At 44.1% G+C, this 14267-nt stretch overlaps 1 protein-coding gene across 2 annotated transcripts in view; it reads left to right on the top strand.

Moving 5' to 3' along the window:
* The first annotated feature begins 8183 nt into the window (after window positions 1–8183).
* DAGLB (diacylglycerol lipase beta) overlaps window positions 8184–14267 on the top strand; it is a 26146-nt gene continuing 20062 nt past the window's right edge. For both annotated transcript variants that reach the window (XM_018572250.1, XM_018572325.1), the window contains exons 1-2: window positions 8184–8422; window positions 12395–12546. In XM_018572250.1, the coding sequence (XP_018427752.1) occupies window positions 8328–8422; window positions 12395–12546 (247 nt within the window). In that variant the 5' untranslated portion in view covers window positions 8184–8327. The remainder of the gene's footprint in view (window positions 8423–12394; window positions 12547–14267) is intronic.

The following is a 14267-nucleotide window of genomic DNA, read 5'->3' as shown; positions in this document are numbered from 1 at the left end:
TAAGGCTAAATTTGCCCTGGGAGTACAGTAGAACGCTGTGACACCTCATTGTATCTTGCAGCATTTAAGATCTGCCCAATCTTGCAGTTTCCTTTCACTTCATGTAGTTACACTTCTGTAAATAAGGTACTATAGATCTGGGTATATGAAGTTGGAATTTCATATGGACATTTGTACAAAAAAAAAAAAAAAAAACATCAAAAGATTTGATTATGCCATCAGAGACTTGCCAGGAGGTGCAATTTTGTTCATTTTATCTTTTGATGTTGGAATGAAAGGAGTTTCCTGAACAGAAAGCATATTCACTGTTACACTTGGATGAAAAATAATGATTTGACCCCATTAACTATTAGAAAATTGAACTAACGTTCCAAACACATGTTTTCGAATGAAATTGTAATCATGTATACCCAGCTTTACTTTGAGGTTTCCCTGTAGATTCAGCTATGCCCTTCCCAGTCTAGTGTCAGACATACTCGCATAGCGTAATGCCTTTTCTAAATAACAAAGCAAGGTGTGGCTCCTTAAATAAAGTTATCATCGGCTCTCAAGGACTATAGTTGAACAACATTCACATATAACAAAAAAAAGTGTGTGCAAGTTGTGTAGTGTTATGTCACACAGGCATGCACAAAATGCAATTCAAATCTACATCTATTTTTTTTTTTTAAGCACTGTTCATGTCAAGTATCTATTTGAAACACGTGTGTAAGCGCTGATAGTCGAAATAACCAAAACCAGAATAAAGATGCAACAAAGTCTTCAAGCAAATATAAGGAATTTTTCCATTATGACAATGTATTAATATAAATTATTATTCTCAGTCTGGACAGAAAAAGAATCCTCAATGTAAGTCTCCTAGGAATATACTGCCGCAATGGGCGACCCAGTTATAAAGAAGCAGTATGGCTATGCCAAAACTATATGGCTGCTTTAGAAAAAAGTTACACTGAAGAATAGAATCAACATGGTGAAAAGCTGAATTTGGTTGAAAATGACACATAGGACAACAAACATGCAGTTGTCTTTTTTTTTTTTTAAATAATTACTTTTTTATTACAATTTACTCATAACGCAAGCAAAAGGGATTAAAGGTACTAAAAAAAAAAACAATCATGCCTTGTATATCTTCTTTCAAGATTGCCCCTCTCATCTTTCTCCATGCTTTTTACTCTTTAACCCCTCCACAATGCTCTCTTTTAATAACCAAGATGGCTACGTCTCAAAGCAAAAAAAATAAAAAAAACCCTTACAATACTAGACAAAAAAAAAAAGGCGAAAGGATTTTTTCTCTCTCTCTCTCTCTCTCTCTCTCTCTCTCTCTCTCAATATATCCACTTTTTCTTTATTACATGGTGGAAGGGAGGGCTGAAATACCAATGACCTTTTCCTTTCTATATGTACTTTCAGGTTTATAAGTATTATGATATTTGTGACGACTTTAAAAACTCTCCATGGGCCCCACATTTCCTCAAATGCTAAACTCCTTTCTTTGACTCTGGCAGATAGTTCTTACATATGCATAATATATACCGTATTTTGCGCTCCATAAGGCGCACTTGACCATAGGACGCAGGGAGGGTAGGGTTCAGTGACAGCTGTAGTTAGTGACGGCTGAGACAGGTGGCGCTGTGATTACACAGAGCAGAACGGACGTTCTTCGTCTGGGCTGTATGGTGAGATCATATGCCGTAGTCACTGGTCCCCCAGAGAAGTAGGGGACACAGAAAACCACGGCGGGGGGCCCCCGGACATGATCGCCACTCGATTTTATACAAGTGATCTCATTAGATCACTTGTATTAAACGAGCAGCGGCTCCCCCTGTACATTTAGCTCTGCTTGTCCAGCCTGCTGACTTCCTTCAAGTAGCTGTCCATGGCAGTGCCTGTCTGGTTCTACAGCTCCTCCTTGCACAGCCATGGACATCCCCACAGTGCGCAGCTGGTGGTGACCACCAGTCACCAACTGGTCCGCAGTCTCCTGGGAAGTCCAGCTCCCAATCCAGGGCCGGAGAGGAGAAGAGAGAGGCAGTGCAGTAATGCCAGTGCATAAAATGGGGCAAAACGGCCGTATCCCTAAGATAGCAGAGAGGCTCGCTGTCAGTGCAAAGAGAGGAGCAGCATTGCCATGTCAGTGAGGAGACAGTGTGGCCTCGTGGGAGTAATGCCGTGTGGATGGACTGAGCTCTGCACCGAGCCATGTTACAAGGTAATGAGCCTAATAGTGTGTGCAGCCCTCTATTACATGTCCTCCCTTCATATTATACCCACAGCAGCCTGGACCCCCTCTGTCTGCCCTGTGTTATTGTATCCGCACCACAGTAGTCACTAGCACTCTCTCCCTGCCACACCTAAAACCAACACCCCCTCCCTGCCACCCCATCACATCTGTATTTTGCTATGGGGGCCATCTGTATTTAGCTCTGGTGAGAAACTACCCTAAAATCATCAGTCTGTGACATGTCCCTTTAAGAAAAAGAATCAGTAATTGGTATCGGCAAGTACCTCAGGGAAAGTACTTGTACTTGGCCCTAAAAAAGTGGCATCGGGACATCCCTAGTAGGGATGTGGTGAATGATCATAAAGTTGCAAAATACTATATAAATGTGAAATAATATATTTCTTATTAGTATTAAGACAATATTCCTCGAAGTGAGTTTAAGTTCTTGATAGGGTGCCTGTCAAATATTGCAGTTGTCCTTTAAGATTATCTATGAAACAAAAATTCTTGCTAAGAATGAGTACCTTAAAGTGATATTAAAGCCTTTTTTTTTTATTTACCCTTTAAGGAGACCCTCCTTTGCTGGAGGCTGTTGCTCTTTTTCTTTAAAAGTTTCTATTTCCTCATTTTCTACTGGATCCCCACAGCACTATGTTTTTGACAAGTCTTTTATTTTAACAAAAAAAAACGGATCCACCGACGTAATCCTAAGGTCAAGCATGACGTCCAGCGTTGTCCACGACGACTCGACGAAAGAAAAAATTAATAGAAATTTTAAAAAAATGTTAAACCCGACACCCGCTGACCCGTCTGCTCGCAACGAACTCCTGCCGCAGAATGGCATTCTGACATGCCGGCAAAATGTAAAACAAAAGGGGGGGGAAATAGCAGTGACATCACCGCTAGCGCCGCCCAACTGTTTACATTTGTCCGGCACCTGACAGGACTTCTATGGTGTTCTATGGTGAAATGTAATTATGTGGCCCTTAAGAGCCAACAAATTAGGGCCATAAACTCTATAAGGTCAGATATTGTTTCTTTGTGAAACAGTGGGGCAGTCCTGAAACTAGAATATAAATAAATAACTTTTTTGGTGGATGCAGGAAAGTGAACCCACTGAATGCTGTCTTTAAAAGGCACCAATGGTGAAATCTTCATACTTAAGTTCCCATGTGTGTATATCATTTGCAGCTATTATAATGAGAGTCCCATTCTCCCTTTGTGTTGGATGTTTAATTCACTATACATCATGGATAATATAACAAAAAAGCAGGGACATTTAAAGTGGCACCTTAACAAGGCTGGCAAACCAAAATGTGTTTGTTTACAGACAACTGAGGATACAATAATGGCAGGTAGTGCAAAATGTTAATGGACCCATCACCACATTAATACCAACCTATCTAAAATGATAGGATGGCCTAATTGTTGGGGTGTCAAGCACTAGGGAGGACCAAAACCACACTAACCACTATCAGGAAGGTGACGAGATAGCCAACATGTTTCAGGGGGCTCAGCAATTCCCCTTCATCAGGGCTTAAGCGATTCTTTGCATACACTCAAAAGATCCTCAGGAGCCTGGGCTTCTGTATCAAAGCCAAAAAACAGGTGAGACCATGTGGAACAAAAGTAGCTACCCTCCAGAAGAAGGACAGTGTCAGCATGAATTCAGAGCTGATTCGAGGATCTACAACACAAATAAGATACATTTTTCTTAATTGTTAAGATACTTGAATACATTTTTCAGATTTAACTCCTGATGAAGGGGGATTGTTGAGGCCTCCAAAACAAGTTTGGTATCTCTTGTCATCCTAATAATGGACTCCTAAAGCATGGTTTTGGTGCTCCCTAGTGCTTGACTACAAATTTTACAAACCAGGTGACCCCCTGTACGCAGAGAGAACTGGGTTTTTGTGGGTAGCTGCCAAACCCAGGTCATTGGGCCCATACACTCCGCCAATCACCTAGGAAACTGGGTCCAGGGTCTCCCTCTCATTTCCGTCTACATTTTCATTCTTGGAGGGGTCCTTTATAAATACCACTTCATTACCACGATTGTATCCATGGAATGATGTCAGTATCTCCAGACACTTTACATTCAAATGTCTGAGGGTCCACAGCTGTTATCTAGGGATTGCTAGAGAGCAGAGACAGGAGAGAGGGAGAAATAATGAGCTTACAAAAGCTTAGGTGTGCAGGTACTATTAGATTAATTCATTCAAATGAATCTGCAAGCATTAAAAGAACTCTTTCTGGTCTGTTTCCGACCCCAACCTGTTACCCAATAGTAGATAATTTCATCATTTTCAGGAAAAGTTTAATACCATTTTTAGAAATGTTTAGAAACACTTCCTGCTTCCTTGCTTAGACGAGGATCACATAGGGACCCCTGATGCCCCCTCGGATGTCCAGGTGCCTTGTTTACTGAAGATCCCCCACATGCTTAGATATGATGCCGGCCTCTATTGGGTCCTGAATGCCCAAAACCAGTGTCATGTCTGAATGTGCAGGATTCCATGTGTGCGCAGAAATCCTGCTGGCGACCTGTTATAGGCCTTTTGGCATGTTTGCGCAAATGCAGGATCCATCTGTGCGCAGATATGCCACAATTCTCTGCCAGGTCCCAAATACCTGGCAAAGACCTGCAGCACACCTGCGCACACTCCAGATATTTTCAGATGGCGGAGTGGTGCATCGAGAACTTCGGCTGCAAGGAAGACAACACTGGACAACATGGACTACTAAGTATGTTTTTTTTTTTAAATTACTATACAAGAATATTTTCATATAGAGGGAATGCAAATTAACCTAGGTAGGGGGAAGTTCTTATTTAAAGGGCCCATTTGCACCATATGCATTGAGCAGCACTGGGCATCCTTGCCCAAAGCATTGACAAGGCAGTTTGCCTTATGTCCTATCGTTTCAGTTCACACCACCACCACACATGTTGCATCTTTATGTAGCACAGCACCTCGGGGCACACTACACTGCATCGCAACTCAATGTGGTGCAAAAAGATGGATGAAATGTCATTTCGAAAAGGCAAACAGTGCTATGTGTTCTAACAACACATTGCACCTCCCCTTCAGTGCGTACATCAGTGGCCACGCATTATAATGGATCCTAACTCTAAACCCTCCAAACAGCCATACCTCTAAGGGCTTGTTCACACGATGTCCAGATTCTGTCCAGACCAGAACAGTTAGCTCCTAGACCAAAAACGCATCCCAAGGTATCCCTATGTGATTTGTGTGCTTTCCATTCCAGAACGAGAAAATACTGCATGTCTGATTTTTTCTGGTCTGGAGCGCACCAGAACGTGCAAAACGTGTCAAAAACGTATGGAACACACCTCAAAGCCCAGTTTAAGCTTAAAAAAAAAAAGCACCAGAACGTGGCAAAATCACGGTAAATTGCACTAAACTGTGTTTGCAGATCTGTTCTACATCTGGTCCAGACATGGTGTGAACGTAGCAGCGCAGGTAGCAGGAAAGGTAATTACTGACAGTCTTCTTTTAGGCCAGGTTCACACCATTTTCCAGGCCAGATCTGGAACGAGGTGCATGGCATTTTGCCACGCTTTTACTGCGATTTTGCAGGGCTGGTTTACACCAGCTGTGGTGCATGCAGCATTTTTTCAGATCACACTGGACTGGAACGCAGGCACTGATGTGCCACGCGTTCTGGTGCGAGTGATTGCACTTCAGATTTTCATAACCATATTCTTGATCGAGATACTGCTCGGATCCATAGGTCAAGATTGGGGAAGCAAACAACACGCTGCTTACTTACGCGTGTCTTTGGAAAAGAGGCTGCGCCCCTCTGACAAAGCCTCTTTTCGCGGAGAAACGCGTAAGTGGAGCAGCGTGCTGTTTGATTCTCCTACCTTGACCTATGGATCCGAGCAGTATCTCGATCAGGAATATGGTTACGAAAATCTGAACTGTGGATGTAGCTATTGTGCAATCGTTTGATGAATCCTATCAACTAATCGATTATGAAAATAATCGTTAGCTGCAGCCCTAATTACAACGAACCGTTGAAAGCATCTTTGTCTCTGGAGAAGATAAGTATGTCCAACTTGTTGCACGGCCGTACGTTTATCAAGTGCCCAGTCAGAGGCTAATACCTGGGCTGGTGTCTGGATGGATGTTAATCCAGAGATATAAATCCTCCAAAGTTGTTCAAGCAAGTTGTCATCTATTCTTCATGGAGATATTTTTCAGTTGATTGATATCAATCTTGGCTATAAGGCCTCATTCACACTGTAATCCGCCAGCATGTACAGCTCAGTGCTGCATGCACGGCCGTATTGGGCAGCTCCCGGGAAGGACAGGTGCTGCATTTGATTTGTACGCAGCCCCCATCCTTCTCTATGGGACTACGTGGCTGTACGACACCCTATGCTCACCCCAAGTGCAGGTCCGTGCCGGTGTCCGTACTCGTACGCTGACAGGATGGATCCTGTCGGCGTCCGAGCCAGGACACCCGCACCCGTACGGACCTGCACTTGGGGTGAGCGTAGGGCGGCGAATGGCCGCGTAGTCCCCTCTGTCCTCCATGGGAATACGCGGCCGTACCCCGCCCTGCACGTCCGTGCGGGTGTCTGTACTCGTACGATGACAGGATAGATCCTGTCTGCGTCCTAGCTGGGACACCCGCACCCGTATGGACCTGCACTTGGGGTGAGCAGAGGGCAGCGTACGGCCACGTAGTCCCACAGAGAAGGACAGGGGCTGCGTACTAATCACACACAGCACCTGTCCTTCCCGGGGGCTGCCCAATACGGCCGTGCACGCAGCACGGAGTTGTATGTGCCGGCCGTTTCTAGTGTGAATGAGGGCTAAAAGTTATTTTGAGCCAATATCTGAAGTGACTTGTTCAAATCTTGCTTCGATGACAATATCCCATTATAAATGCATTTGAAGTTATTACATGCGTTACGCTTGAATACTGGAGTGACATTGGATGCTGTTATATACATATTTTCATTATAAGGATTCCCCACATTGGGCACTCTGCTGGATATTACTCCACACTGTGATATACAGATCACTACAAGATACCCTTTCTGGTGTTTACCAGTTAAGACTGGGGTTGCTACACTCATACCTTAAATATTTATTCTATTGACATTGTATCCTATATATGGCCAAGAGTAAGGTAGAAGGTAATTTAGGTTTTAGGTGTTTGTTTTATATGTATTTATGTATTTATGTGTTTTGTATTTTGGGATTACAAATTGTTTGGATATTAATTGATACTTTATCTAGATTGTTTTGCTCCTTGATGGGATCTCCTTAAAGGGAACAATAGGAGTTTTTAGTTTTGTTATAAAATTATTACCCGGAGTTTTTTAAAGATGAACTAAGGGCAAAACTCTTATTCTAGTTTTGGATGAAGTGGTCGGGGATAGATCCCATACAACTTTGTATAGCTGCTGTGTCCCCATTAGTAATATAATATTCACTCTAACAGTCTGGTCATCAATGTCACCAACAATAAAAGTGAGGATAAAGCCAAGATTTTGGTCACCATCAGAGCAGTGGGGACATTTTTAGGTGGGGACATTTGTTCCCCTGAGAGTTTGCCTCACTTTGGAAAGATGTCCTCTCACTTGAGTCTACAGGACAGGAAGTGAAGGGAAATCTCCCTAAGGAGACACAGATTGCCCCCTCCCCCCCCCACAAAAAAAAACTGGCAGTGGTTTTAACCCTATCCTATTCTATCCAAAAAGAAAAGAAAGTTCTACTATAACCATTTACTATTAGAATATCCATAAGCCCAAACTCTACCTGAAAATTACCTTATGATCATTAGTAACTATAGTAAATGCTGAACCTTTCTGGTTTTGTTGTTGACACTGAGCCCCAGCCCAACCCACCAAAACAGGAGCTGTCAAAAAATACAACTCAAAGCCGTTCCCACACTGCTCAGTGCTCCGCCCATTGGGGGGTCACGTGCTCGTGACATGACCAAGGTCCTAAAGCTGTGGGATCCAGCCGGAGATGGTTTTGGTTTCCGGGCTGAGTCAGAGTCGTAGAGGGGGCCGCGGGCCGCTTCTCCCCCTTCTCTTCGGAGTGGTATAGCCCGAACAGGCGGCAAGATGCCTGGCCTTATGTTGTTTTGTCGCCGCTGGGCTCTAGCCAGTGATGATCTGGTGTTCCCTGGAGCCTTCGAGCTGCTGGTCAGGTTCATCTGGTGAGTGACGGGGGGGGGATGCTGATCTTTATTAGGGGAGACTCCAGCTATGGGTGACAGGACTGGCTGGGACTTGTAGTCCTACCACAACTGGACAGCTAGTACAAGCCTGTGGTCTTGGCTCGGCACACATATCACGAGACATAGGAAGGATGTGAATGACCTGACGACTCTGCACTGGAATCCGGTTGGTTTCCATGGTTACTGCGTTCTACTGCGGTTTAAGCCAGTAGAAGGAATATGGGGTGTCATGGCTTGTCCTCACATAGGGTACATTTCTAATGTCTGTACCATGTGAGATTACACATTACATGTATGTACAGACTTCTGTACCTATCGCAGGCATCATGTGGGTGTTAATTACAGTGAGGGGAATTGATCAAAACTGGAGCAGTTGCTCATGGTGACCAATCAGCTTCTCTCTTTTATTTTCAAAGCTTAATTGAACATATGACTCTGTTGCTGGAATAAACACCCAAAAATAAGGACTGTCTGTAAAGAGGTAATATTTACCTGACAGACAGATATGGGCACTCTGGGTAGGGAACAATTAAAAAAAAATGTTTGAAGTGGATCTGAACTCAAAGTAAAATAATCTATGGTAGCGGTGGGCAATCTCCAGCTGTGGTAAAACTACAAATCCCATGATGCATCAGTCTCTGGGAGTCATGTCTGTGAGAATCTTGCAATGCCTTATGGGATTTGTAGTTCCACAACAGCTGGAGGGGTGTACTTTGCCCACCCCTGTGCTATGGTATAGATAAATCTAGAAATGTTGATTGTCTTCAACCAGCGTCCTAAAAATGTACTTTTGCCTGTAATTTCTCCTGACAAATAGCAGTGCACGTCCTGATATGTGAGTGTGTCTGGGCACTCCTGTACCTCTCATAGCTGTATATCTGCTGTGTCAGATCTAAGGCACTGCTGTCTCTAATTGATAGTCTCCCCAGATTTGAAATGAGATTTGGTGATGTCACTTCAGTGCTGCTCACAGTTCTCCTTGCTGGAGGCTCTGACATAAGTATGCAAAGCCCTGCCTCTACCAAGATGGCTACCGTGCAGAACAAGGCATGGGAAGCCAGTTATGAGGAGAACATCAGCTGTAGGGAATTTACAGGTAACACTGGTGACTAGACCTTTGCTCCTTCTTTTTTTTTGGACACAGCTTCCAGAGTTCAGTTTCTCCAAGACTCACATACACCTGCATCCTGGCTGTTTGTTATCTGAGTGGACATCACTCGGTCTCAAAGGTCGTGGTGACTCGTAAATATGCTGTTCATTTGCAAAGAAGATATAAAACAGCCTTTCAAACTATATGGGGAGTCAGGGGTGTCCCAAACCTTTTCATTGCCCGGGGGGATACTGGTGGTGCATGGGATGGGCCATTGATGCCGGCCAGAGCTTCCCACTTGGCAACTGGTTGCCAGGAGCTGGGCAGGACGCCGTTCAGTCCCCCCCCCCCCCCCATTCTTAGCAACCTGAGATGCTGTGGCCAGAAAGGGGGCAGCAGGCACACTACAAACATTGTGCAGCCTGCTGCACCCTCACGTGACCCAAAGAGGTGCCGCCTGAGGCAACACTCTCAGGCTGCCTCATTATAGGGGCCGCCCTGAGGTGAGTCTAATGCTAATGACTATATCTAGTGCAAATTAGATCTGTCACTTATTAAAGGGACCTTTTGGCAATCTTGATATGTACCTGGCCTCTTTATATAGCGTAGACCATGGGGAAGGAAGGCTCTGTAGTAGGGGTGTGCAAACTCCGGCCCTCCAGCTCCGAATCCCATGAGGCATTGCAAGATTCTTCACAGCCACAGGCATGACTCCCAGAGACAGATGCATGATGGGTTTTAAGTTGTACCACAGCTGGAGTGTCGGAGGGTGCCCACCCCCGCTCTGGAGGGTTCTCTCTGGGGTTTTTGCCAGGTGCTTTCTAAAAAAAACAGATGTCACTAGAGCAGCACTCTAGTGACATCACCAATTGTGCAGCCGGCAGTCAGAGGCTGCAGTGACTAAAGCCGGCTATACACTTCAGCTTGTGGGCTCAACAGCATGGATGGACGAATCTCCCGCTGTGGCATTAGTATTCTGACAATGGCGGATGTAGCGCTGTCAGAATACTCAAATAAGGACGGCAGCTGATTGGCTGCCGTCACTATTCACCTGAACGTTTTCCGTTTGGCTCCTTCGATACTAGTATCTGTGCATCCCTAAGAGAGCGAAGGCCCAGGAAAAGCAAAAAATAAGCAGCATAAACTCCAACTTTTACACTTTCCAGTAAAGATGGATTGTGATGAATTTCTATGAGGTGAGTGGAAATCGCTCATCTCATAGTTCTCCTTTAAAACCCCCCCAAACACATTTTCTGAAAGCAAAATAAAATGGTGGCAGTTGCAAGTTTGTACGTTGCACAATATTAGTGCAACTCTTTATCAAATCCAAAAAATGTAGTAAAAAATGCACTTAGTTAATTTTATTGCCCTAAAACACAATATAATAGCCAATTGTTTAATAAAATATAAGGTTAGGACAAGTAAATATAAACCCAACATGCACAGGTTAAAAATTGCGTGCGTCCGCGAAACGGCAACAAAATATGGTACCCCAAATTGTCCATAGGCAACAATTTAAAAGCCCCCTACAGGTCATCAGTTTAGAGATATCCGTGAATATTGGCTCCAGAATAATTGCTTTCTCTATTGCACACGGCGATATCTAACATGTGTAGCGCGATCGTTGTTTTTGTACATAGGTGCAGCTGAATCATGTTTACGTTAATATGCGCATGCTCGCGGGTGTGGGGAACTTTACGTTTTTATTTTTTCATTTATCATATTCTTTTGACTTTTTTTTTTTTTTCTTAATTGCTATCATGTGATAGCATACTAGCGGTGACAGGTACTCTTTAAGGTAACACTAGTATTGTCCTTCCACTTCAAATAAGCTATTGGGGTGCAGATTGTGCTCCAATAGTTTTTAGCCTGGCTTCTGCAGCCGAGCAATTACAGCTGAGGGAGCGGATGTGACGCAGTCGCTTCTGGTCCTATTCAGCAGGGATTGGCGAATGGATGTTCGCCGGTCTCCTTCCTACTTCCCGCTAACACCTGTGATGCCGGTCCCCGACCCGCAGGAGGGGCAGCGGAGGATGGGAAGCAGGGCAGGAAGGCTCAGCCACCTGAATCGCTTTGCGTTAAGCTGACAGTCGGCTTTACACAGTTTCAGCGGAAATCTGTTGAAAGGGGCCCGCTGCCAGCGGTCTATAAAAGGGTTAAACTCGGACTATATTCAAGTCATGCCATTGATATTGCTTAAAGTTGCATTTTGCAACTGTCAACCAACCATTGTGAAACACATTACCAGAAACTGATCATCTCACAGCTACAGGAAGCATATCGAAATACTCAGCTTCTTAGACCTGTTTTGTAGATACGGGTAGCTAAACTGCATTGAGGATCCATAGGGAAATCCATCTGATTAAGGTGACCTGCTTAGGTCCCATACACCCCTGTGAATGGGGGCCGATCGCATGAGTCTCAAGAATTCTTCTCTGACACTCATGTGGTCTGCTGTGGGCAGGAGGCAATGTCATTGGATTATACCAGCGCCCCCTGCCGACAGCAGACCACATGAGTGTCACGGAAGAATTCTGTGAGCAAAGCAGCTACTTGCAGGCCATTCACAAGTAATCACACAGGCTGCAATTACCTACGGACAACCGCGCCTAGGCAGGTAATCTCAGCATATGTGAGCATAGGCTGACATCCAATGGCAGTCTGTGGGAGAGTGGAACGCAGGTTTCAATTCAGGAAACGTAGAAAGTCCTCCTGCATAGAAACCGTGTTTATTTATTGGCTTGCTGAATAAAAGTGCAGTCTCCGTCTCGTACATGGTTTACACTTGTTTTGTAATTAGTGTTCTTAAACGCTGTGCATACCATTGCTGATCATATGAAACTGATTTGGATGTTTTTCAGGTGGATTGGGATAGTGATTCTCTATTCTGTCCATAAAGGAAACTTTAACTGCGTTGGGGGACCTATGCTGCGCAGTTACTTGATTGTACTTATCGTTATGTTGGCTGCGATAATCTGCTCATTATCGTCAATTGTTTACGTCAGCATGCAAGGTAAGGAATTTTAAGTAACTTAACTTTCTTCTGCTGTCAATTTACATTTTTGATTGCGGGTCTATGGTGTCTATGGTGCCTACACAGTGTAGGTTATGTACCGTTGCTGCATGCGACATCACTTCTAGGCCTTTATGGGAGATGGGCCAAAAACTCAATGGCATTCTGAAGAAGATGTTTATTATCGGAAACTCTGGAAGACTCACACGGGCCCTAGGCCATTTGCCAAAGTGGCTGAGAGCATTTTTAGGATAAGGTGAATTAGTCAGATACTTCCACTTCTTCCTTGTTTAAATAACAGCCTGTACAATTTGAGTTCATTCAAATCTGTACTAAGGCTGGGTTCACACCATTTTCCGGACCTGATCTGGACCATAGTGTATTGCGTTTTTGCCGCGATTGGATTTTTTTTTTTTTTTACTTAAAATGGTCCTACAGGTGTGTTCCATGCATTTTGGATGCGTTCCAGTGCATTCCAGACCAGAAAAAAATAGAACAAGCAGTATGTTTCTGGTCTGGTCTGGAACGGACTGCGCTGGTGGGAACAGAGGCCAGAAATAGCACAGGGATACATTGGGTCCGGAAACGGTCTGGTCTGGAGGTAATCTGGATGTGGTGTGAATGGGCCTTAAGTCAAGATGAACGCAAGCATGTTTTACAAACCATGTATAGAAGGAACTCTGCCTTTTCATCATGGGCTCCGTGTAAGAGAGAATTCAAGGGACACATATGTTAAGTACCCCTTTTGTGTTTATGTAGAAATAGGTGATTTACAGATTTACATGAACCCTTCCCGCACCTGTAATTATTGTGTCCTTTCACATTCTACACATTAGCTGCATCTACTGGTATAGGTGATCTGTGGTATGTAGGTTTAAACACCTCCAAGCCATATCTTGGAATTTGTAGCTTGTTTTAACTTGTCTGATGTTTTATCTCCGAGGAGACTTTGGAATGACATGAAGCGAACTCGGATCGGTTCCATTATATGACAACAAAACTACAAATACAAAACTACAAATGCATGCTGAGTTATTCATTCCTGTAGAAACGAGTCATATTTTAGATATTTTTCCTCATGTCACCTAAGCCTATAGTCCTATGTTGGCTGCTATTTTGGGCCAAAAAGGCTAAAGGGAAACCTGGGCAATTCAAAACTTTTTTTTTAGGATAGAAAGGCATAAGAGGATGTTAACTTCACTGAAATCCACATGCCAAAATGTTCAGTAGTTCCACAGACAGACATTTCCTTTTAAAATGGAGTTTGGCCCTGCCCTTTCCCATCTCTTAACCAGTTGCCATCCGCCTGCCAAACGGACGGCACAGTCGCATTGGCGGGTTGCGGTATCCAGATGGTGTGCTGCCGCCGCCCCCCCTCCTGACCCCTACCTTCAATCCTGGGATCCGCTGCCCCATCTGCGGCCCGGAACAAACTCGGGAGGGTGTCAGGAGGTAAGATGGGAGGGAGATCTGCATCTACCTCCTTGCTGAACTCCCTGCATCTACCTCCTTGCTGAATGTGTAAAGGTAAGCGTCGCCTATGGCCAATTTTGGGTATTATAGTTTTTTGAGGTTTCACGCACGCACGCAATTTTAAGGCTTGACATGTTTGGTGTCTCTTTACCCGATGTGACCCCGTCTTTTATATTTGACCAAAAAATTGGGTAATAAATTTTTTATCATTTAATATAGGGGAAACCGTTTTAAAAAAAACTAATTCG

This window comes from Nanorana parkeri, unplaced genomic scaffold (genome assembly GCF_000935625.1).
Source record: "Nanorana parkeri isolate BGI_ZX_2015 unplaced genomic scaffold, ASM93562v1 scaffold3, whole genome shotgun sequence".
NCBI lineage: Eukaryota > Metazoa > Chordata > Amphibia > Anura > Dicroglossidae > Nanorana > Nanorana parkeri.
The sequence above is the reverse complement of the archived record's forward strand: the minus strand, read 5'-3'. Positions and strand labels throughout refer to the sequence as shown.